At 43.6% G+C, this 23688-nt stretch overlaps 1 protein-coding gene across 4 annotated transcripts in view; it reads left to right on the plus strand.

The window, feature by feature from the left end:
- Positions 1–23688, plus strand: part of DIP2B (disco interacting protein 2 homolog B) — a 184910-nt gene that overhangs the window by 135872 nt on the left and 25350 nt on the right. For all 4 annotated transcript variants that reach the window (XM_028710881.2, XM_077923935.1, XM_077923934.1 and 1 more), the window contains 16 exons: positions 140–259; positions 2480–2677; positions 3218–3309; positions 3557–3667; positions 6249–6372; positions 7700–7809; positions 8698–8800; positions 10349–10413; positions 10934–11027; positions 11990–12109; positions 14688–14802; positions 17350–17489; positions 18628–18764; positions 20549–20629; positions 21985–22112; positions 23169–23283. In XM_028710881.2, coding sequence (XP_028566714.1) covers positions 140–259; positions 2480–2677; positions 3218–3309; positions 3557–3667; positions 6249–6372; positions 7700–7809; positions 8698–8800; positions 10349–10413; positions 10934–11027; positions 11990–12109; positions 14688–14802; positions 17350–17489; positions 18628–18764; positions 20549–20629; positions 21985–22112; positions 23169–23283 — 1853 coding nt within the window. The remainder of the gene's footprint in view (positions 1–139; positions 260–2479; positions 2678–3217; positions 3310–3556; positions 3668–6248; positions 6373–7699; positions 7810–8697; positions 8801–10348; positions 10414–10933; positions 11028–11989; positions 12110–14687; positions 14803–17349; positions 17490–18627; positions 18765–20548; positions 20630–21984; positions 22113–23168; positions 23284–23688) is intronic.

Here is a 23688-nt window from a genome sequence, read left to right on the forward strand (position 1 = left end):
ATCACGGCAATTTCTGCTCATGTATGTTGTAATTTGCTGCATCAGAAAGGGAATGGTTTGGGTAGCTCTTTATACAGAGTGGCAGTTGCCCACAAGTGACCTAGCCCTTGATAAACTGAATTAATTTCCCACACTGCAGGTGTCCCTGTAAGTAGCAGAGTCTCAACAAAAATCCAGCAGCTGCTCAATACTCTGAAGCGACCCAAGCGGCCACCTCTGAAGGAGTTTTTTGTGGATGATTTTGAAGAAATTGTTGAAGGTATTTGGATATGCCAATGGGCTGGTTGCAATTCGCAGAAAACTTTGCGTGTCTTGTTCTTTTGCTTGGTTTTGCTTTTCCTCTTTCGATGCCTGTGAAGCTCCAGTAGTTAAGGGGGAATCCTCTTCCTTCTGTCTGTGCCTTCCTTCTGTGAGGTTTCCAGATCAATATGGATTAGAAAACAAATGTGCTGTTGTATCTTAGCCTCTTACATAGAAAAGCTCAAGAGTTCCATCTAGCTCCTCCTGGTCGTATGCTTTTTCTGTAACTGCACAAGGGGAAACCTCATGCACAACCTTCCAAGCCCCACATCGTCAGGGGTTGTGGGGCCGGAGGCAAACAGTGGGTGGAACAGCATATTGGAGAGTCTTTGTACACTAGATTCTTGCGCGCGCACACACACACACACACACACACACACACTCCAGATACATAATGGCATCATCACAATTGAAGGACCTATTCAGACAGGCAGAATCACTCCAGGGTGCAGAGCACAGATAGCGAGGGCTGTTGCTTGGGAAGAACTGGATAGGGGCACCTGGAGGTTACATTCAGCCCATAGGCCGGAAAGTTCCCCTCCTCTGGAGTAGGCAGAGAGCTACTCGGTCAAGCCCACAGGTTTTCTTAAAGAGAAAAAGGGGGAAAGATGAGCTCTTCTTGCTTAAAACAGGGTGCACCAGCTTCTCCCAACTTCTTGCTTCTTGTAGTCCAACAGGAGTAGGGCAGCTCCTATCATCCCAGATTGTTGGCTGTGTCAACAGGAACTCGTGCAAATTGTTGGGGTCCAACAACATTCCAGAGTTGGGAAAGTCTGGGAATATACCATGCCATCATTGGGTGTATATGTCAAATCAGTCTTTTTACTGCAAGAGGGATGGGAGAGCAACACTTGGCATAGCATGTCCTTGCCCCCATTTGTTTCGTTGTCTCTTCTTCCTCCCCTCCCACACCCCTCCCCTTTTCAAATCAGGTGGTCACACTTGACACTTTGTCAGAAATGCTGGTGCCCAAGAAAAAAAGAATGGAATTGGGCCGCAGACATGGCGAGGGTAGCTCAAGCCTTAAATATGAGTACGGAGAAACCTGGGTTATTGCTGCTTCATTTATGCATCTTTAACTTCCACTCCGAAATTCTGTGCGGCGTGTGTAGCTCCCACCGAGAGACAGATGGCAAATAGTAAATTTGGACTATTCCTCTGAGAGCTGGCCCCAGAGATTTTGTGGCCCACGCAGCTGCGTTGTGTGATCCGGGAGCTGTGCTCAGACTTCCTCATCAACATTGCAAGTGAGGTGCACCTCTCAGATTGTGCGCCGCTCTCCTGGTGGCCCCAGAGGGGCTATTTACCCAAACAACTGCTTGGTGTTCCATGGTACATTTTTGCGCTAGTGCTGACTCTGCTGGTCTTAAACAGCTTTATAGCAACTCCAGTATACGGCATTATCTATGAATATACTACCTAGGCACTGTCACAGGGGCAAGTTGCTTTTGACTATCTCAACCTAATTTCCCTCTCCTGGATTTAAATACCACCCTCCTTTTTTTAAGCCACAAATTTTCTCCTCCTGTAAATGGCTCTGCTCAGTTGACATTTTTTGTTCTCTTCATCTGCTCTCTCTTTTGACCTGCTGCTCTTTACGTCTTGATTAACCTTTATCAAGTTACCGCTTCAACTTTTCAAAACTCCATATACAAATCCTTGCTGGACCGCACCTTCCTGCTCTTTCTGCTACCTGTTATCTCTGTCCTACTCTGTCTTTGGTGCCTTTTATTAAAGTCAAACTTAATCTTAGTTTGTTCATATTTGTCTTGGCTGACTGGCTGAGATTTTAGACTTTCTGCTCACTTCTGCGTTGCGTATTGTACCTAGCGCACAGATTGATGCTACGTAATTGTATAGTAGCAGCGGCAGTAATAGTAGGTTCTTGCCAAATGCAATCGAGTTAACACCTTCGGTTTCTGTGTTTGGAAATAATACAGTTTTCCTGTCTCCTACTGGGCGGTATCTCTCCTTAGCAACAAATACGTTCAAATTGCTTCGACCTTTTAAAAGTGGGTTTTGAAACAGCGATTTCCAAAATGGGGAAGAAAGGGGGAATCCTTTGCACCGTGAATGCAGGGAGCTATAGACTTTGTTTAGCATCATTTAGTCCTCCATACACAGCTTGCTCCTTTCCTCAGTGGGTTTAACACTTGATCTGGCGGTGTTTTCTTTGCAGTTCCACAGCCAGACCCAAATCAGCCCAAGCCAGAGGGACGTCAGATGACGCCTGTGAAGGGAGAACCCCTGGGAGTAGTTTGCAACTGGCCTCCTGCTTTAGAAGCCGCTTTGCAACGCTGGGGGACGACGCAGGCCAAATGCCCTTGTTTGACAGCCCTGGATGTTACTGGGAAGCCAGTCTACACACTGACATACGGTGAGAATCTTTATAGAGTCTTGTTAGCATATACACTTTACCATAGCGGGCTTTTTTAAGGCATGTGGGTCTTTGTGGTTTGCCTGCCTTGACTTGGCACATAAGCTGTTTGATTAGAAAAGCAGTGCTTTGGCAATCCTGCGTTGATTCTGCACTGGCTAAGATACAGGATACAGATATTTTCCAGCAATAATAATAATAATAGACGTGTGTCGTGAGGGGCAGGGGAGATGCTGCACCTGCTGCTGCCTGACTGATGTGTAGCCTCATTGCTTTCTCTCGAGAGAGAGCCAGTGCGGTGTAGTGGTTAAGAGCGGTAGATTTGTAATCTGGGGAACCGGGTTTGAGTCTCCGCTCCTCCACATGCAGCTGCTGGGTGACCTTGGGCTAGTCACACTTCTCTGAAGTCTCTCAGCCCCACTCACCTCACAGAGTGTTTGTTGTGGGGGAGGAAGGGAAAGGAGAATGTTAGCTGCTTTGAGACTCCTTCGGGTAGTGATAAAGCGGGATATCAAATCCAAACTCTTCTCTGCGTTCCAGGCAAACTGTGGAGCAGAAGTCTGAAGCTGGCCTATACGCTGTTGAATAAACTGGGCACCAAAAATGAGCCTGTCTTGAAGCCTGGAGACAGAGTAAGAAGCCTTAACAAACGGTTTATAGCTCCCTTTCTGAAAAATGAACGGGGGTGGCGCATGAATGTATGTGCCTCTTCCCCTTTAAATGTTTTTTAAAAATTACTTCTTTAAAAAATTGCAGCACATGAGTTAATTTTGCAGTCATCTAATGAACATTCTTTGAGTTAAACAGCCTGTTTTGTGCTTTGCAGTGTAATGGTCCAAGCTTGACCTTCTCTAACTTAATGATTTCTGTGAATCGCAGGTAGCCCTTGTTTATCCCAACAATGATCCTGTCATGTTCATGGTGGCGTTCTATGGCTGTTTGCTAGCTGAAGTCATCCCAGTGCCGATAGAGGTACCTCTAACCCGAAAGGTAACGTTGATGGAACTTAGAGGAGTGATAGGATGTGGGATGAGAACCAAGTCAGGCTGTCGGCCTTGGATACATTTAGACTTTGCGGCTTCCCGTTCTAGAGAGCCTGCCTTTCACAGCTGTTGCACATCCAGGCTGATATTTCGAAATGCTGGTGTTCTGTCATGCCTCCCTCTTCCGTCGAGCACATGGTAAAAGAGATCGAAGTATCTCACCTCTCCCTCGGTCAGTACCCTGGGCCTTATTCTCACCAGAGCTCAACACCTGCATTTTAGAGAACATTATTTAAACAGCAGCAATGGGGAGCTTCTTTTGTTATCTTGCAGTCCTACTGATTTCCATGGCACTGTGCTACTGCATAGGAATTGCAGTTTGCTCCCTTGCTGAAAAGCCAAATATTTCATTGTTTTTTTAAAAAATAAATAAATCTTGAAATGCATTTTCGTAGTTGAAATGCAGGCAGTTTCCGAGCTACTGCTAACTACAGACATCAGAACTATAAGACACTATATCCATTCCAGAGGGGAAAGTGAGTATAAGGCAAAAAGATGGTAGCATTTTGAATTCGCTTCCCCAAACAGATATGTGTATTAACAAGTTCTGACATTGTTTTTCAAGACTTTTGGGGCATAGTTTTGTATCAGTGCCTATCGGAGGTAGCTTGAGAAACAGCCCTGATTGAAATGAGTTTCAGTGTAGATTTTCTGGCCAGCTTGTGTCCTGAGCACTGCTGAGAATAGGTCCTGGTGTTCTCACAGAGTCCGCGTGTCACCTAAAGGTCACCTCTACCCTTACCATAATTGGAATAACACGCCATGCTAAGGTATTAAGAGTGTCTTTCAAGAGACGGCTTGGCAAAGAGCATGGTGAGAGAAGTGGTAATGAGGTGGTAACCTAGCCTGGTAATGCTATGGGTCTCCTAGGGGCATCTCTTTGATTTGTGGTCTCAATATGACAACTGCCATAACAACCCGCATATGAAAACGGATTCTCTCCCAGCCCCCGCACTGACTCTATACGCTCAGTAAACCAGCTTGTCCATTTCAGTGCTTTCTTCCCTCGCTTCTGTTGTGTTGCAGGGGATTCTCTGATCATCTGCTCATTCCAGCTCGTTGCAGCCTAGTAAATTTCCCTTCTGTAGTTAAGGAATGCTGGGATTGGAAGAGGAGGGGTAGCTTCTTACCAATATGCTGTTTATATTATTATTATTATTATTATTATTATTATTATTATTATTATTATTATTATTATTATTATATGTGATTTCTGTTTGGCCTTTTTTTGTATGGAAATGCCATGTGTTCAGTCCATTTTTTAACAAATCAAGTTAACAAATAAAGACAAATAGCTTTATTTCAACAAATAAAGTTTGAGTGCAATATGGATTTTGATATGTAGCCTGCTATTCTCTTGGGGTAGTTTTTTTTTTTTAATATGTTGAATTTGGGGGCAAATAGGAAGGAGTGCAGCCCTGGCAATGTTCTGTAGCAAGTCCTGCAGGTTATCCAGCCGGGTATTTCACAAACTTCCGCTGTCTGGACCATTTAGGAACCTGTCCCACTGATGATTTCAAACTGTGACTCTGAGCTCATCTGCAGAGATCCCTTCCTTTCGCTTCTCACATGGTAGTCTTGCCAATCTAATGCTTCCCCTTCCCCCTGTGGCTGGAGGAGAAAAGACCTGTTTGAGATTGTGTGGGCAACAGTTTGGCTACATTTCAGAAGCTAGTGGTGAAGGGATTGGAGAACTGGACTTCGGGACCCTGCAAGTAAAATATATGCAGGCATATATGCAGGCCTTCTCAGTAGTGGAACACCCTCCCTTCAGATGTCAAGGAGATAAAGAATTACACAACTTTTAGAAGACATCTGAAGGCAGCCCTCTATTGTGGGGTTTTTAATGCTTCATGTTTTTAGATATGCTGTAAGCTGCCCAGAGTGGCTCAGGAAACCCAGCCAGATGGGTTTATTTTTAATAATAAAAATATTATTATTAACATGAATTATGCTTGTTTAGTTTCTGCTGGTTGCAGAATTCAGCCTTTCTTGCAGCAGAAATTTCTCTCTTTAGCACAGAGTTAAGCACAACTCTGGCTATAACCTGTTGCCTTCAACCAACCTGTTGCCCTCCAGCTGTGGTGACTAAAACTAAACAGGAGTTGTAGTCCAAAAATTGTAGTCTGGAGGGCACCAGGTTGGGGAAGGCTGACTTTTCCCTAGAACGCTGTTTCCCAAGTTTCAAGTTACTTTCATTCATGGACTTTTCAGCACAGGATGAATACGTCCCTTCCACATTCATTGTTGCCACCCATCTTATTTCAGATCATCACCACTCCCTGTGTTTTTCCATTGTGTGCAATGCCTGTTTCCCCTTGCTGTCACTGTGGTGGTTGTCATTTGAGTTTCAAACCACTGATGGATGACTCTGAATGTCTGTAGTTCCCTCAGCGTTGTCCATAATGTTACCATCCAGTTACCAAACCATTACCGACGTTTAGGAGTTTGGTAAGGCTAAAGCTGGCCTTTTCTCTCTTTTTTGCCCCAATCTGCAAATCACAGTGATTCCCTTTTCCCTCCCACAGGATGCTGGTGGCCAGCAAATTGGCTTTCTTCTAGGCAGCTGTGGCATTGCTTTGGCTCTCACTACTGAGGTTTGCTTAAAGGGTCTCCCCAAAACGCAGAATGGAGAAATTGTGCAGTTCAAAGGTTAGTTGTTGATTTTATATGGAACGGTCATTGTGGGTGGCATTTTATCAATCAGGAAATGACAAGGGTGCATTTGCACTTGTGACGAGTGATCAGTGTCGAACATGACATTCCTATTTTGCAGCAGATTAACTTGTAACTTGTATGGGACGCGGGTGGCGCTGTGGGTTAAACCACAGAGCCCAGGACTTGCTGATCAGAAGGCCGGCAGTTCAAATCCCTGTGACGGGGTGAGCTCTGCTTGCTCGGTCCCTGCTCCTGCCAACCTAGCAGTTTGAAAGCACATCAAAGTGCAAGTAGATAAATAGGTACCGCTCCGGCGGGAAGGTAAACGGCGTTTCCGTGCGCTGCTCTGGTTCGCCAGAAGCGGTTTAGTCATGCTGGCCACATGACCTGGAAGCTGTACGCCGGCTCCCTTGGCCAATAAAGCGAGATGAGCACCGCAACCCCAGAGTTGGTCACGACTGGACCTAATGGTCAGGGGTTCCTTTACCTTTTAACTTGTTCATAAATTAAGGTTCCCTGGCTGTAGTTATTGACTATGTAAGTGATAAAGCAAGCCCTCAATAACCCATCAGCCCAGGTTGGCAGAAGCAGCCAGTGTTCAGAAGAACCAAACAACTCCACCCCCTATTTCTGCTACCTGAGATATTTGGGGTTACTAGTAACTAGAATGAGGGCTGCATTCGTGAAAGGCATGTGCTCTGCTACTGAGCCACAACCCCTGATGCTTTTTACAATGGGAATGGGTTGCTGGGAGCACACTGCAACATTACTTCATGGTCATTGCTGGTTTACAGGGCAATCCAATTCTGCTATTGAATGACGAAGCTGTAAATGGCTTGAGTGTTACATACTTAAGCATTTCTGCACCCACTAATCATGGCCTCTGTGTGGTTACGCATGGAAAGCACACATTTTGCTTGTTTTGCCATGATGATGCATTTGGGGAAGCTACCAGCGCAGAACAGCTTCAGTACATGTAATTGTGGATCAAATAATTCATGCATGATCTTAATTTTCATACATGGAAATCTTCTCTATGTCAGAATAATATTCTGAATGAAGCGGCTTTAACTTTCTGCCTCTTTACATGTCTCTTTATGATCCCCACCAGCCTAAACCCAGATAAACTTTTCATAAGGATTAGAAACCTTGTATTTCTGGGGTGGCGGGGAGGTGGGGAAGAAAACTTGTTCAAGGGCTTTGTGAGGCTTGCAGCATTGCAGCAGGTTCCTCTGGGGGAGCCAGATTGCGTTATTTGCAATGTGAATGCATCAAAAAATAATTGCAACCTAGAAGTCACTTTTTTACCTTTCGGTTTTAGGTTGGCCTAGGCTCAAGTGGGTTGTAACAGATTCCAAGTACCTCTCTAAGTCACCAAAGGACTGGCAGCCCAACATTTCAAACGCGGGGACTGAGCCAGCTTACATTGAGGTATGTAGCGAGTAAAAATCAACAAAACAGCATATGCTGCCTTGGCTATTGAACTTGTAATATATTTAGGATGTTTCAAGTGTCTGTGTGCCTTGCTGCCAAAACCTCGTGTCCTCCTAATGTGCCCTTTCTCACCAGACGTTGTAGTTTAAGCATCTTTGTGAACTGGCATAATTATAAATTGAGGACGCAATTTATGCGGAAGTTCTTCTTCCAGTGCCCTTTGTTCTTCTCAAGCAGATTTTTTTAACCTTAAGAGTAGCAGAAGCTTCTGCCATAAGAGTTTGTGGTGGGATGGGTGATCTGTAGTCTTCCAGACGTTGGACTACATTTCCCATCATCCCTGAGTATTGGCCATGCCAACTGGGGTTAAGGGGAGTTGGAGTCCCAGCTACTTCTTTAGGGCCACAGGTTCCCTATCCCTGGTTTATGGGAATACTTTGGGAGTTCTAAACCTCATTTCAAATGGTCTGTTGCCTTTGTTGGTGAGTCTGTTCACACTTTATTTTGAGAGAGAGAGAGAGAGAGAGAGAATGGGAATAGCATAGGTAGAGCAGGGCTTTTCAAACTTGGGTCTCTAGCTGTTTTCTAGATTACAGTTCCCATCATCCCTGACCACTGGTCCTGGTAACTAGGAATGATGGGAATTGTAGTCCAAAGACAGCTGGAGACCCAGGTTTGGGAAACCCTGGCAACAAATTCAAGCTTGTATTTTTTCTCATTCTACTCAATTTTGCTCGCTTATCCATATTCTGCCTTGCATGCAAACACACATGCATATACACAGGAAAGAGTAAAGGGCTCTCTGCCTTCAGCTTTGTGAATGGTTAAGGCAAATATAACAACACTTTGATCCCTGAATTGTTGATATTTGTGCGCTTTTCTCAGTACAAGACCAGCAAGGAGGGGAGTGTGATGGGTGTGACCGTGTCACGAATTGCTATGCTGGCTCACTGCCAGGCTTTGTCTCAGGCCTGCAACTACTCTGAAGGTGAGTGCTGTCCAGCCTGGCTGCATTATGAGTACAGGGAGTCATGTCCTAGTGGGCAGCTCTCTCCAGAGAACTGTGAACCCAGCCCAGTGCTAGTCTTTAGGAGTTATGCGCTACACCCATTAAATCAAAGTGATTGTTTGCAAACGGAGCACCAGTTCACACTGCCAAATGCTTCAGTGTGATATAGGTTTCATTGCCCAGCCACACTGAGAGAGACTTGTATGTATGTATGTCTCGTAAGCTAATGGTGTTATTTCATAGTGAGATAGCTGTTGTCTCCTGTATACAGTCATACCTCTTGTTACGTTTGGTTCAAGTTACGTCTTTTCAGGTTGCGTCCCGCGGCGACCCAGAAGTACTGGAAAGGGTTACTTCCGGGTTTCGCCACTCACGCATGCGCAGACGCTCAAAATAACGTCACACATGCGCAGGAGCGGCAAATTGTGGCACGCGCAGACGCGGGTTGTGTTCTGCTCATGTTGCGAATGGGGCTCCAGAACAGATCCCATTCGCAACCAGAGGTACTACTGTATACAGTTTGGTTCACTGATGTGTTTCTCTGTACAAAATCATATAGTTCCTTAATTTTTAATCATTGTATTAAAGCATTTATGTGCCACTCTGCATTGAATATTCTAGGCCATTTTATAACAATATACCCACATATATCAGCTGGTAGAGCATGGGACCGTTAATCTCAGGGTCGTGGGTTTGAGTCTCACGTTGGGCAAAAGATTCCTAAATTGCAGGGGGTTGAACTAGATGGCCCTCATGGTCCCTTCGAAATCTACAGTTCTTTGATTCTATGAAATTATTGCAAGGAGCAGCTTGACTTTGTAAACTGATCCCTAGTAGCTTTTACATGCAAAGGAGAAGGATATTGTGATTTATTTTTATTTTTAAAAATTCAGTAACTTTCCTTTCACCAGGCATTTTCTTAGCTTCCCTAAATGCTCAGTACACATTGCCAGTGGCTTTTGCTTCAGCTTTCCTCTGAATACCACTTGTTTGGTAATCACAAGCGGGGAGAGTGTTGTTGTGCTCAGGTCTTACTTTCAGGCTTTCTGTAGCCTTCTGGTTGGCCACTGTGAGAACAGGATCCTAGAACAGATGGGCCTTCAGATAAACCAAAACAGAGCATTCATAGCAGTTTATTTACAGGCATCTTAATCTGCCCTGTTGGACTCTTGAAGCAGCCAATAAAATAAAATAGAATAAAACAATTAAAATAGTGTTCCATCCCCCGCCCCCTTTGTCAATACAAATCTGTTTAAGTGTGTATGTAGAACGTTTTGTAGGTAAATTTCTTGTTAGAGAAATGCTTGGCATTATCAACGAAGGAGATTTATTTTCCTGTTAAGAAGTTTGTTGTAAGCATCTAAGGGGAGAGATTTTGGTTTTTCATGGCAAGTCTGAGAAGTGGCCAGTACAATATGATTATTCATGGAACCCTGGAGTAGGCTTTGTGTTTGTTTAGCAGAATAGAAAGTTGCACCCCGGGAAGCAAAATTTCAGACAAGTTAAGTGTTAACATTTCTGTTGCAGGTGAAACCATAGTGAACGTCCTGGATTTCAAGAAAGATGCAGGCTTGTGGCATAGCATGCTAACGGTGAGTCAGCATTTTAAGGGGATGATCTGCAGAAACTTTACCGTGACTTCTTTTCGTAGGCTACAGAGGCATGAGGTCATTGGACTAGGGGGGCTAGTCTGGTCCCCTAAATCCTCCCCCTGGAACCTCCTTCCCAAAGCCTGGGAAGCTTCTGCCTGGCTTAGCGAGGGAAGCGTGATGCTCATGCCCACAACATCACCCTCACCCTTGCAAGCTGGCGCCTCTAGCCCTAACTGTTCCCCTATGAAAAATTTCATTGTGCGTCTTAAAGATGGAAGGACCACTGAAGAATGGTATGACTGCAATCTCACTGTGGAATGTGAAGTGTAGCATGTCAGCATTATCTTAAAATCCTATTAATTAGATTTATTGGATGGGATTCATTGTGGTTATAGAGAAAACGCCTTTTCATGTGCATGGAAACCACACATTTTTGCTGGTGGTTTGTTTTTATTTGATTTGTGCCTGGGTTATTCTCTGTGTGTGCATGTGTAAAATTGGCTCTCTTTCTGTCTTTCAGAGTGTAATGAACAAGCTGCACACCGTCAGTGTGCCCTACTCAGTGATGAAAACCTGCCCTCTTTCCTGGGTACAGAGGGTTCACACTCACAAAGGTGGGCATTGAAAGGCCGTTGCACAGCTGACTTGTCATGAAATTCTACTCGATATGATCCAGAGCAGAACAATGTATAGTTAGCAGGGTAAAAACTTAAAACACGTTTCAGGATTCCCCAAATATAGACAAGAGGCAATTGTATTTCATCCAGCAGAGTTTTACTGCTACTGAATGCAAATAAGAATAATGGTCACAAATCTAATACATTCAGGATTGGCACTGTCCATAAGAAATCCAGTTGCAGCAGACTTAATTTAAACGTAGAATAACTTACAATAAGACTAAACCTTAACACTAAGCATACCATGTGCAGAACATCACACCAGAAGGAAAAGAAAGAGAAAGAGAAACCCAGGCTCCTTCTGGCCTATTATTATAGTCAGCATGACCTTGACAGAAAAAGATAACAGTTTAAGCCAGCTGTAATCAGCTTCTCTGAAGAAATAACCCAACATCACGAACCTTTCTTTCACACAGAGAAGCTACTCTTGAATTAAATAGAATAGGAAAGATCTCTACACATCCGCTCAATACTTTCTGTACCAAGAAATGCAAATGGACACTTTCCCCATTTATTAGGTGCAGGAAGTATTGATATGCAAACACCTATAGAAAAACATATCTGGCCCCTATCTGGTCTCCAGTCCTGTTCCCATGCCCATGGAGCTGAATGGGGTGCAGAGAAGCTGCTAAAGGGATGTGTGACTCTTGATTGTTACTGGGAACATAGCCTTAGGCTGCATGGTTCTGCTACTTTCTCATTGGAGATATTGGAGAATTGGCTGGTATCTTCTCACCCTGCAGTCTTAACATTTGTTTACCAAAGGGATTTGCCTCCTAAGTCTGCCTAGAGTTTTGTCCTTCAGATCTCTGAGAATATCCCTGTGGCTTTTACTTAAAGGAGCAACAAGTAAGCCTCCACTTTGGTGCACTGACTTTCTCTAATTCTCTCGGTTGCAGCTAAGGTGGCTTTGGTGAAGTGTCGAGATTTGCACTGGGCCATGATGGCTCACCGGGACCAAAGAGATGTCAGCTTAAATTCCCTGCGGATGCTGATTGTAACAGATGGTGCTAACCCTTGTGAGTATCCACGTGGACCTGTTTTCCTGACGTAGTGCCTGCATATTTAGCAGGTTTTCCTCTAACAGTCTTCAGAATTGTGCTCAGTGAAGATAACTTATTCACATACTTGGCAGTAGAGCATTGAAAAGTGTGTGCGCACATGGATACAAGATAAGATTTATTTCCAAGTATGGGATTGCAGCCTAAGGCTGTATACACTTATTTGCCTGCATGCTGTAAAATCATTTATGGCATGGGCAGCCAGATGCAATACAATGGAAGTGAGTGGTCCACAGGGGGCAGAGCATTGGATAAAATCTTTGCCTCTTGAGGAAATGTGACTTAATCTTCTGATGAGCTATGCGAGAGAGGGGGCAATTCAGTAATTCTTGGCGCTGTGATCTAAACCACTGAGCTTCTTGGGGTTGCTAATCAGAAGGTTGGTGGTTTGAATCCCCGTGATGGGGTGAGTTCTCGTTGCTCTGTCCCAGCTCCTGCCAACCTAGCAGTTTGAAAGCACGCCAGTGCAAGTAGATAAATAGGTACCGCTGCAGCGGGAAGGTAAACAGCATTTCCGTGTGCACTGGTTTCCATCACGGTGTTCCGTTGCACCCAAAGCGGTTTAGTCATGCTGGCCACATAACCCGGAAAACTGTCTGTGGACAAACGCCGGCTCCCTCAGCCTGAAAGCGAAATAAGCGCCACAACCCCATAGTCGCCTCTGACTGGACTTCACCATTCAGGGGTCCTTTACCTTTTATCTATATTTCATTGTAATCCAATAGGAAATTGGTTATAACTATTTCTTCTATATTTTCAAATTAGAAGAATAGAGAGCAAAGATTGTGTGTATGTATGTCAGTCAAGAGAACTTTCCCTGTACTGTTTGCATTTGTTGCAATTTATTTTGTAGAACAGAGGTAAATAAAAGGATTGCTTCATTGTATTTTTTGCAATCTATGTAAGCAATTCATTATATTTTTTGCAATTCATTCAAGCAGTTCAAATGATTACTGTCTTACAGAACAGTGAGTTGCCAAATATTCTGCAGCTGCTTTTATAGAGTTAGAAAGAAATTTATAGAGTTTATAGAGTTTTAATTCCATTTCTTTAACTTTAAACTCTAACACTTGGATATATTCTGGGAGTCAGTGTGGTGTAGTGGTTAAGAGCGGTAGATTTGTAATCTGGGGAACCGGGTTTGCGTCTCCGCTCCTCCACATGCAGCTGCTGGGTGACCTTGGGCCAGTCACACTTCTCTGAAGTCTCTCAGCCCCGCTCACCTCACAGAGTGTTTGTTGTGGGGGAGGAAGGGAAAGGAGAATGTTAGCTGCTTTGAGACTCCTTCAGGTAGTGATAAAGCGGGTTATCAAATTCAAACTCTTCTTCTTCTTATAAGAGGAATTGAATTGCAGTTTTAGTTTTGCCTAGATATTCTAGCTTGGTGCTGCCTTAAGTATGCGAGACAGTTAACAACACTAAAACCAAAACTCATAATAAAGAGCAAAGGTGTTCTGTATACAAGAACACCTTGCTAAATCATCTTAGATGCAGTAATTTGGAATGGCAGTAGTCAGATAAGGGTAACACTTGCTTTTGTCTGCTTCTAAGCATGTAATAACTTGAGTTATACTGGTCAAAGTTAAAGAAATGGAATTAAAACACTTGGATATATTCTGACAGGCATGGTATTGGGGGTCTATTTCAAGGCAACCTCTAGAGAAATGGCCAAAGACTTTGCAGAAGTCCTATGAGAATTGTATCTTTAAAAGAGGACAACAGCCATTTCTGTCCGGGGGTTGGGGGTAGGGAATCACCCCCTCTATTAACAGGCAGCATAGAGGAGGAGACCTGAGCATCTTTAAATTGCTCACAGGGGATGAGGCAAAGGGTCTTTGAAAAAAATGAGCAACAGGGTGCTGCTCCTCTTGGGGGCTTAATTGAGTGTCTGGCCAGATGGTGTTGGCAAGCAGTACAATTTGAATGCAATTAGCACTTCTGGATCAGATGGAGGCAGAATGCACTGGGAAGATACGCCTTAATCTTCTGGGTGTGGTGGGGGAGCACTTAAACCTTGTAATTGTCTTCTTTCACAAATGTTTTCAGATTCACAAGGAGTCCGCACAGAGGTTCTTAGAATCCTAGGGATTATTGTGAAGTGCTTTGTACAGTTAGAATTAACATCAGTTCCCGTAATTCCTTTTTAAGGTTTGGATGCTCAGAGAGCTTTGAAAGGAAGGTGGAGGTTCCTCTGGCCTTATAAATAGCACAATGTGGGCATTGCAGTTTTATTATTATATGCTTTTATCCAGCCTTTTTGTGTACTTCATCTGCAGACTGGCCTCCCGCAAATTATAATATGCCTGGGGCTCCAGAACTATATTACTGCACAGTAATTAAGTGAGGAAGTCTGATTTTAGAAAGAGGCACTCTATTATAGCACTCAGACATGTCTGCAGTGCACTAAATCTTTAGGAAATATTATTACATTTAGGCATCATATAAATTGTAGATATTATGGCTTTCCTAAAGCAGCCTTTGTGTTTCTGTTAGCAGGCCCTGTTCACAGTTTAAAATGATAATGATTGCCTTCCAGGGTCTGTGTCCTCTTGCGATGCTTTCCTAAGCTTGTTCCAGAGCCATGGGCTTAAACCGGAGGCAATATGTCCTTGCGCGACATCTCCTGAAGCAATGACTGTGGCAATTCGGAGGTAGGTGATGTCTGATTTTCCCAACTACCCTCTTGTGTGTTTTAAAGAGATGCCACCAATTTACAAATACTTCAAGCTCGTTTCTTATCTGGGGCATCTGAAACGAAAGTTGTAGTCAGTACATAGCTTCTTCACTGAGTAATTCATTGCTTCTCTTCTCACAGCAAGTGGCAGTAATATCTCTATGGCCATCCATCCGTTTGGACATATTGGCCTTGGTGAAAACTCTGGAGGGGCATATATAGGTATCCCGGTTCTGATGGGGAACAAAGGCGACTAATTTAAATATTTTACTGTTTTCGTAATTAATTTATTACACGTTTCTCCACCCACCCACCCAATTATTTGTCTTTAATGCTTGCCTTACACTGTGCCGGAAGTAACAGAGCTTAACTATTTTAGTATTAATTAAATAACTTTAAAAAAACCCCACAAGTTTTTTATTATTATTCTGCTATGATCTAATATATGTATTCTTTTTGTTCAAATATGAAAATACGCAGATCAGTTTCAGTTTTGATCCTAGAATATGATTTCATACTCTTGAGGCATTGCTGTGCAGTCTTTTTGGATTATTGATTTTTTTTGTAGCTATTGGAAAGCAAACCTAATAATTCTAAATGGCATTTAAAGCTTTATTTTTATCTGTTGACGAGAAGCACGGATTATGTCTATCTCTCATTGGGTTCATACAGAAATTTCTTCACATTCAAATATATCAGGAGGTTGAGAATCCATTAGAACTAGGTTTCCACTCCGTTGAATGTACATGGATTCAGTGACCACCCATCTTTGGATAAAGTTCCTGGTTTGGTGTTGGGCAGACTTTAGTCTTATCAGTTCTACTTAGTTTTTTTTACCAGAACCCCAAGATCTAACAACCACAGCCATGTACACACACACACACACACACACACACACACACACTCATACTCGGTTAACCCAAGCTTGTTTTGTTTCAGCAGCCTAATTTAAGGTAGAAAACATGCCTTTTCCTTGTTACCGTTGTTGAACAGCAGGAAATCAGAGTCCCTTTTCCAATCTACTGCAAATCAGCTAGAGAACTGCCATGGGGGTCCAAACCTTCTGCCCACCCTCCCTGGATCACTTCAGATAATACGGGGACTTTTAAAACATCCTTACATGAAGTGACCCAAGTAATATACCTAAGGATTGGTCGCCATGGGTTTCATTGTGCATTGTGTGCTTTCAGAAAACCCAGATCTAGTGGGGCTCTCTGCCATTCAGCAATTAGAAAAAAGCTAGTTATCGGAAGGTTCCCTAAATGGGAGTGGAGAGCGTTTTGCAGTCCAAGGAGACCATTCCTTTGTGGGGAACCTTCCTCCTAACAGTGATGTGTAGGGCCAGAGGGGGAAATGGGCAGAACAATGAACCTGTGTCCTAGTTTTGTACAGTAGGCCACATTCCGGCCACATGAAAGTCAGAGGTTCCTTCCCATGCATACACATCTCCCTTGTTTGTGGGTACATCCCAGCCAGGTAAAAGTGCTTGGGGTGGATATGGAGCTCATAAGGGTGTCAAGGGCCAAATAGAGAGGCCAGGAGGGCCACATTCATATACATACCCAAGCGTGAAGTTCCCCACCCCGGCCATGATCAGTAGGAAGCCAGCAGTGTCCCTCATACAGTGGTGCCTCGCAAGACGAAATTAATTCATTCCGCGAGTTTTTTCGTCTAGCGAATTTTTCGTCTTGCGAAGCACGGTTTCCCATAGGAATGCATTGAAAATCAATTAATGCGTTCCTATGGTTAAAAAAAGTTCAAACAAAGCCAAATTTGGTACAACAAGAGTTTATTAAGTGCTCTTTAAAGTCACACATACTGTAAAGAGCATTTCAAAATTAAAACCCAGAATTTTTTTAAAAAAACAGCAGAGTGGCCCAATGGTCACAGAAAATCATAAAAATGCAGAAAAAAACCACACAAGCTTCCAGATTCTTGCAAACCCCTCTCCAACTGTTCCCCCAGCCACCCAGCACACAGAAATTCAAACCCAGATTTTTTTTTAAAAAAAAACAGCAGAGTGGCCAAATGGTCACAAAAAGTCATAAAAATGCAGGGGGGGGGGAACAAGCTTCCAGATTCTTCCAAACCCCTTCCCAACACCAAGTCCTTGAATTCCAAACACCCCAACCCAAAATCCAAAAACCCCAAAAAAAGTTTTAAAAGTTTAACTTACCAAATGGCTGCAAAAGAAGTTTTGGAAAAGCTTCAAAAATCAGCAAAGTCTTCAAAAACCTCAAAAAAGGCTACCACACCGCATGCTATGAGTTGCTCCTCGAAGTGAAGTCGCAACTGCACCTCTTCAAGCAATGCACCCTGGGTATTAACGGTTTTAAGAAAAAGGAAACAAGCTTGCAAGACGTTTCCGTCTTGCGAAGCAAGCCCATAGGGAAATTCGTCTTGCGAAGCAGCTCGAAAAATGGAAAACCCTTTCGTCTAGCGAGTTTTTCGTCTTGTGAGGCATTCGTCTTGCGGGGCACCACTGTACTGTGCTGTAGTATATTAATGCCTCTTGTATTCCTAGACCTGGTGTCCCTGGGGCACCCTTGCCTGGAAGAGCCATCTTATCGATGAATGGGTTGAGTTATAGTGTCATACGTGTGAACACAGAAGATAAGAACTCGGCTCTCACTGTGCAGGATGTTGGACACGTGATGCCAGGAGGTGAGGATCATGGTGGTGGAAGGGGAGAGTACATATGCTCTGAAATGTTTCAGACTTTCTCTGTTTGGATTCCTCCCTCTCTCATCCATCACCTAACAATAGCTATCCTTTCAGGCTGCAGCAGAGGTTTCTTTGTTCCTCTTTCCCCTGAACTGTTTTCAAATCCGTTGTAAGAATTAAAAAGCAGCTTTAAGAATTGGTGTCTGGGTGTGTTTGTTTTCCTCTTCCCTCCTCCCCACTTTTCCCTCTCGTGTTGTGTCCTTTAGGTTTTAAATTTGTGGGAAGGGGCTGCCTTATTTTTACTGATATTATGTAAGCACTTTGGGAGGTTCTTTGGCTGAAGAGCAGGGTAAAAATGCTTCAAATAAACAATGGGAGTCGGGCAGCCATGTTGTCTGCCATAAAGGCTGCTTTGCTCCTGCAATAGCCTCAGCTGCTATGTAATCCTTTGCTGTTGCACCCTTAAAATCCCCTGGGTACTGCTAACAGACCTTTTCATCTGATGGTTATTCAAATTGTTTGGGCTTATTCTGCCCACTCAAAAAGAAAATGGGTATTGTGTTCCTCTAATCCTTTTGCTTCTTTAGGCGCGCGTTACCTGTGGCCAATCCACATTTTAAAGCATATGCTTAGAAAGGTCTCAGCAGCACAATTTAGCTTTGTGGTAGCATTTACCTTGAGAATATGTATTCCATCTTAGGGAAATTGCTGTCTGTGCCCATATCACCCCATGACATACCCGTGCATCTAATTTTCTGCAGTCTCCATCTCCCATCCCATCCTCTCCTGTGCTTAGAAATGAACTTGCAGCTAGTTAGAAACCAACAAAAATACAACGTAAAGGAGCTTTACTGGGATGACTAATGATTGACATGCTGGAAGCACAAGCTGTGAAAGAAAGAAAAGTCCAGATTAGGCTTTGCCCATTAAAGTTAAGTGTTTGATAACTTGAACACCTTAAACAAGGAGACAGACAAAAATAGGACCGTAGCTGCTCTAAGCATAGCAGTTGCTTCTTAAAAGGTGTACTTGGGTCCCAGGCTTGGTTCTGTTCCATTTCCTCTTTTATATTTCCATCAAAGGAGTTGATCTCCAAAACTGAACGGGAGGTTCCCTAATGGCATTTGATTTGTTCTAGGGATGATGTGCATAGTGAAGCCTGATGGACCTCCTCAGCTCTGCAAGACAGATGAGATTGGTGAAATCTGTGTTAGCTCCAGAACAGGAGGAATGATGTATTATGGGCTGACTGGAGTTACCAAAAGCACATTTGAGGTATGTAATTCTGCATTCTGACTTTAAATGGATCATGCTCTGTTTTATTGAGTTAGCAGAGGGTTTGTTTGGGCTTTTCACAGCTTTTTGCTTTTTTTGAGATAGTGGATGGGAAAGGAAACGGGAATCTTTCCGTGTTTAATTTTTATAATATTTATTAAGCATTCGTATTGTGCTTGCAAGTACAGTAATACCTCCGCGAATGTCTGCCTTGTCTAGCGTCCACTTCAGTGAACGTCCGCAGCAAACCCGTAAGTACCGGAACAGGTTACTTCCGGGTTTGCTGCTTACGTATGCGCAGAAGCGCTAAATCTCGCTTCGCGCATGCGCAGAAGCACAAACCGCTCCACACGCGTGCGCAGACGTGGCACTTTGCCCTGCATCCTTTTTGGCTACTGGCCGGGGCTCCAGAACAGATCCCAGTCACAAAACAAGGTACGACTGTACTAAAAACTCTTCTTTGCATATATTCTTAGCAATCCCTATGGCGACCAGTAGGGTAGGTCAGTATGCTCCCCATATCACAGATTTGCAAAGAGTGGTGGAGCTTTGGCTGACAGAGTGGCTTTCCTTAAGCTACCCATGAGCTCATGGTTGAGGTGAGACTTCAACTGAGGACTTTCTGCGCTGAACATACGTTCTTAACAGCTGACTATACAAGCTTAATTAAACACTGTCTCAAATTTAGCACTGTGTGGGAGTATCTGTACCAAAAGTTGAACCATCTACAATTAGCCCCTGAAAGACTAAAAATCTGTTTTTGTGGCACCATGATGAATATAGGAGATCACAGATGCCACATCTGAATAAATAATCTGAATAAATAATTCTGCTCATTTCTCTTAGAGTTGAGAGCTTTAGGCTTTCCAGAGATCCAGGCAGGCTGCATTCACTCAACTTGCTTTGGAAGTTGAAAGGTTGAATATGGGAGGCTGTGGGAAAGCAATTGCGTTTCTTAATCTGTACACCTCTTTAACTTTGCATAGCAAAGATGCACAAGCCTTTGGCTTTGTATTTGTTCTGCAGTGTGAAGTTACTAACTCAGTTCTGCAGTCTGGAGTTATAAGAATCCGGACGCTCACTTTTTTAAAGCAAGTTTCCAGTTGCCATGGTGGCTGAGAAATTTGGGATGTTATTGGTTATATAGGGGTAGGATTCAGAGTAGAACTGTGGAGGGCATTGAGGCAATCGGGGTGTGTGATTTATTTTCCAGCACAGCTTGCGCACACTGTTTCACACACAGAGAACCTCCCTGTCCTGTAGACAGAGTCTGTTATTCCCTGCTGTGCTAGCTGTATTGTCCTTCCTTCATTTCCGCCAAGTTAATCCTTGTCAGTTTCCTCTGAAAACGTAGATCTTGTGAGTGCAATTTTTTGTGTGCTCAAAATAAATTGAGGTAACTCAGGGGAGGAAAGGTTGGCACACACATCACCTTGATAGCAGTGAATACAGAGGAGCAACAAGATGCTTCTGAGCATCATAGCATCACAGCAGCAGATCATGCCCTGGTTTCCAATCTTGTTAAGCCTACTAGTAAAACTGTCTTGCGCCTGTCAGTAAGAGTCAGCGTTCCTTGTTTTGTGCTTTCTGGGTTTGCACTCTGTTCCAATTAATGTCAATGCCTGGGTTATGTAAGGAAAGCATGTTCCAGGGGAAAGGATTGATTTTTTTCCCTGGGCTACTTCCATCTGGAAAGGGCTCTTGCTGTATTGCAATGGGAATAAACTGGGCATCTTCCTGTACAGAAATGATGTCTCCTGATGTCCTTCCTTTTCTTCTTTCAGGTCATCCCTATGAATTCTGCTGGCTCTCCTGTGGGCGATGTACCGTTTGTGCGCTCTGGTTTGCTAGGTTTTGTGGGACCTGTACGTTCACCTGCATTCATTACACTTTTCCTTCTTTCATTAATATTTACATTAATATCTGCCTTTCCTTCTAGGAGCTTAAGGGGACCTTCTCCCCTTTCACATTTTACCCTCACAACAACAACCCTTTGCTGAGAGACAATGACTGGCCCAAGGTCTCCCAGCGAGCTACAAAGCTGAATGGGGATTTGAACCTTGGTCTCTTAGGTCCTAGTGCAACACCCTAGATCACTACATCACACTGGATCTCACAATAGGCAGTCACTGGGCCAGGATGTACACAACCCTGTGCAAAGAAATGTGTTTAAAACAAAGCAAAACCCTCCTGAATCCCCCTGTGATGCCTTCCCCCCTCTTACAAACATATCCTATTATTATACATTTGGCAACTTATTTTGAAAGAGACAAGCATTTATCATATAACTCTTAATTGGTTAGAACTTTGCTTCACAACTTTTGGTGCCTAGGATACAGTGTTTGCTCCTTCATTGTTAAAGTTAGAGACACACTTCACTCTTACTTTAATCACCTACCTACCTCCAATATATATATATAAGTTGTTAGTTTTCAGAACAATAAACAGATAGTCATTCTCACTGCAGCCAGGAGATATCCCCATTAAGACTGCTTCCTGGCATCCTGCCTTTCCCTATGCCCAAAGTAGAGCTGAGCTGCAGTTTCTAAGCAGTGGCAATGTTTCTGGGCAAACCTGCTTCTGAAGTTCCTCCAAGTTTATCATCTGCAGCACAGGCTGCATTTGGGAATCTTGGTTCAGCCTTACTTCTTTATTTCTCATGTGTTAGCAGAGGGAGACGAGAAAAATGTTGCATGGGGTCTCCCTTTTCCTGTGAGCATAGACTGGTGAATCCATTCGACATGTTGGCTTAATTTACGTACTTGTGTGGCATACTAGTGTGCCCTGGCCCACACTTTAGGACCCAGTGGCTTAGATGCTACAATTATTCCCCCCCCCCCCGTTATCTGATTCACAGTCCAGTTTCTATAAATAGTTTAGAATCATCCACCCAAATTTCCTTTCTTTCAGTGTCTTCTCATATTTCACAGTTGTTGTTTTTCAATCACTAATTAACAGGTTGAGAGGGAAACCTAAGTTTAGACTTCACGTTGGGTGGATTTCTGTGGTCTTTGCCATAATAAAAGGTCTGATTTAAATGATCATAATTTTCTTTTGTGGTCTCTTGTAAGATGCATGTACGCTACCTGGTAGGAAGGGTGGTTTAAATACATGAAATAAAAGAATTAACAAAATAGCAGAAGGGGAAGCAGTTGGTGATCATGGGGAGAAGGATTGTGTTTGCTGACGCCTCTCCCCCCCCCCCTTCTCCCCCATACAGGGCAGCTTGGTATTTGTCGTTGGAAAAATAGATGGGATGCTCATTGTTAGTGGACGCAGACATAATGCCGATGACATTGTGGCCACTGGACTGGCTGTTGAATCTATAAAGACGGTTTACAGAGGAAGGCAAGTCTGCATCTCCATAAAAAAATAACGAACTGGGGAATTATGGGTGTTCAGCTGTTGTTTACTGGTGTACTTTTGAACATGGTTCCAAAATTACAGGAGAACGTCAAGTGTTGTTGTTCCCTCCCCCTGTGCCTTCAAATCCAGGAAATCTCAGGGCAGTCTTTCAATAGCAGCAGACTTGGCCATTTTAAAAGTAGGGGAGATGGCACCTGTTTAGTTATCTGATGGTGCTAAAAAGTTGCATATTATACAGGCATGTCTGTAGATGGTGTCTAATGAATCCCTCTCGCAAGGGATGATCACCGTTTTACTTCTAAAGTTCATTATCCAGTGGCATGTAATTTGAGAGCCACACAAATACAGAACCTGTTTGCTATGAAAGTTGCCACTCCCTTATTATGCAGTATGGATTTTGTTTTATGAGGGCAGAGGATGGTGACACAAAACATGGTGAAAGTCCTTGAGATATTTGCATTTGCTTCCCATTGTTCCTTTCCTTGTTTCATGCCTTTTTGCCATGATGCTGCTTATATCCTCTGCCAACTTACACCACCTCTGCCATTGAGTGTTCACTTGATAGGTAGCGGCAACACACATCCTGGTTCTCTGATGAATGTAACTGTAACCACCCCACCAGTACTGTCAGTATAAATTATTCCAGCATGGATGATACCCACTGGCCAGTGAGATGTCTGAAATCGCCTTGAATTTTGTTTAATTATCATCTTTTCCCCGCATTCCATGGTAATCAGTATTGTAGGCTGTCGTGCGCTTGTTAGAAACACTTTCTGCCATAAATTTTGCAGATGTTCCAGATTTGGGTCATTGCACAGCGGAGGGAATAGTGAGGAGGACGGGGAGCTGTAAGGTGTGTGTGACTGTAGGATGGAATTTCTGGTTGCCCTAAAAAGGGAGGGGTGGCTTTGTAGCCAGGCTCTGTGATCTCTTTCAGCCTACCCTGTTCAGGCATCACAGACACTGCTGTTTCATTTTACAGACATGGTTACACCAGCAAAGAATGCACACTACAGCACGTCTTCTGTTCCTTTTTAGGATTGCGGTGTTCTCTGTGACTGTGTTCTACGATGAGAGGATTGTGGTGGTGGCTGAACAACGGCCAGATGCTTCGGAAGAGGACAGTTTCCAGTGGATGAGCCGTGTTCTGCAGGTTAGAATGTCCCTGAGCTAAATTGGTCCCTCTCTGGACTGGCATCCTGTTAGGAACAGAAGCAGCTAGTGGTGGCCCATGCTTTGCCAGACACACTGAGGAGTCTTGTCTGTGGCTGGAGTTTCTAGATCAATGAAGTGGGATGCAATTGGTAGAGATGGCCAACTTCTGCATTCTTAAGGGCCACTACATGTTTATTTTTGCACAAAGCAGCCTCTTCTAAGGTGGCAAGAACCAAAATAAATTCAGCACCACCCAGCAAAAAGTGATTCATATGTATTTGGGTTCACGCATGGAATTGATGATGATGATGATGATAATTCCGTATGTCACACCTGTTACATACAGAAACAGAGGTATAATATTAAAACCTCTTAGGCAAAGCATTTTATTGTACAGTGATAC

Source organism: Podarcis muralis, chromosome 2 (assembly GCF_964188315.1).
Source record: "Podarcis muralis chromosome 2, rPodMur119.hap1.1, whole genome shotgun sequence".
In the NCBI taxonomy this organism is placed as follows: Eukaryota; Metazoa; Chordata; class Lepidosauria; order Squamata; family Lacertidae; genus Podarcis; species Podarcis muralis.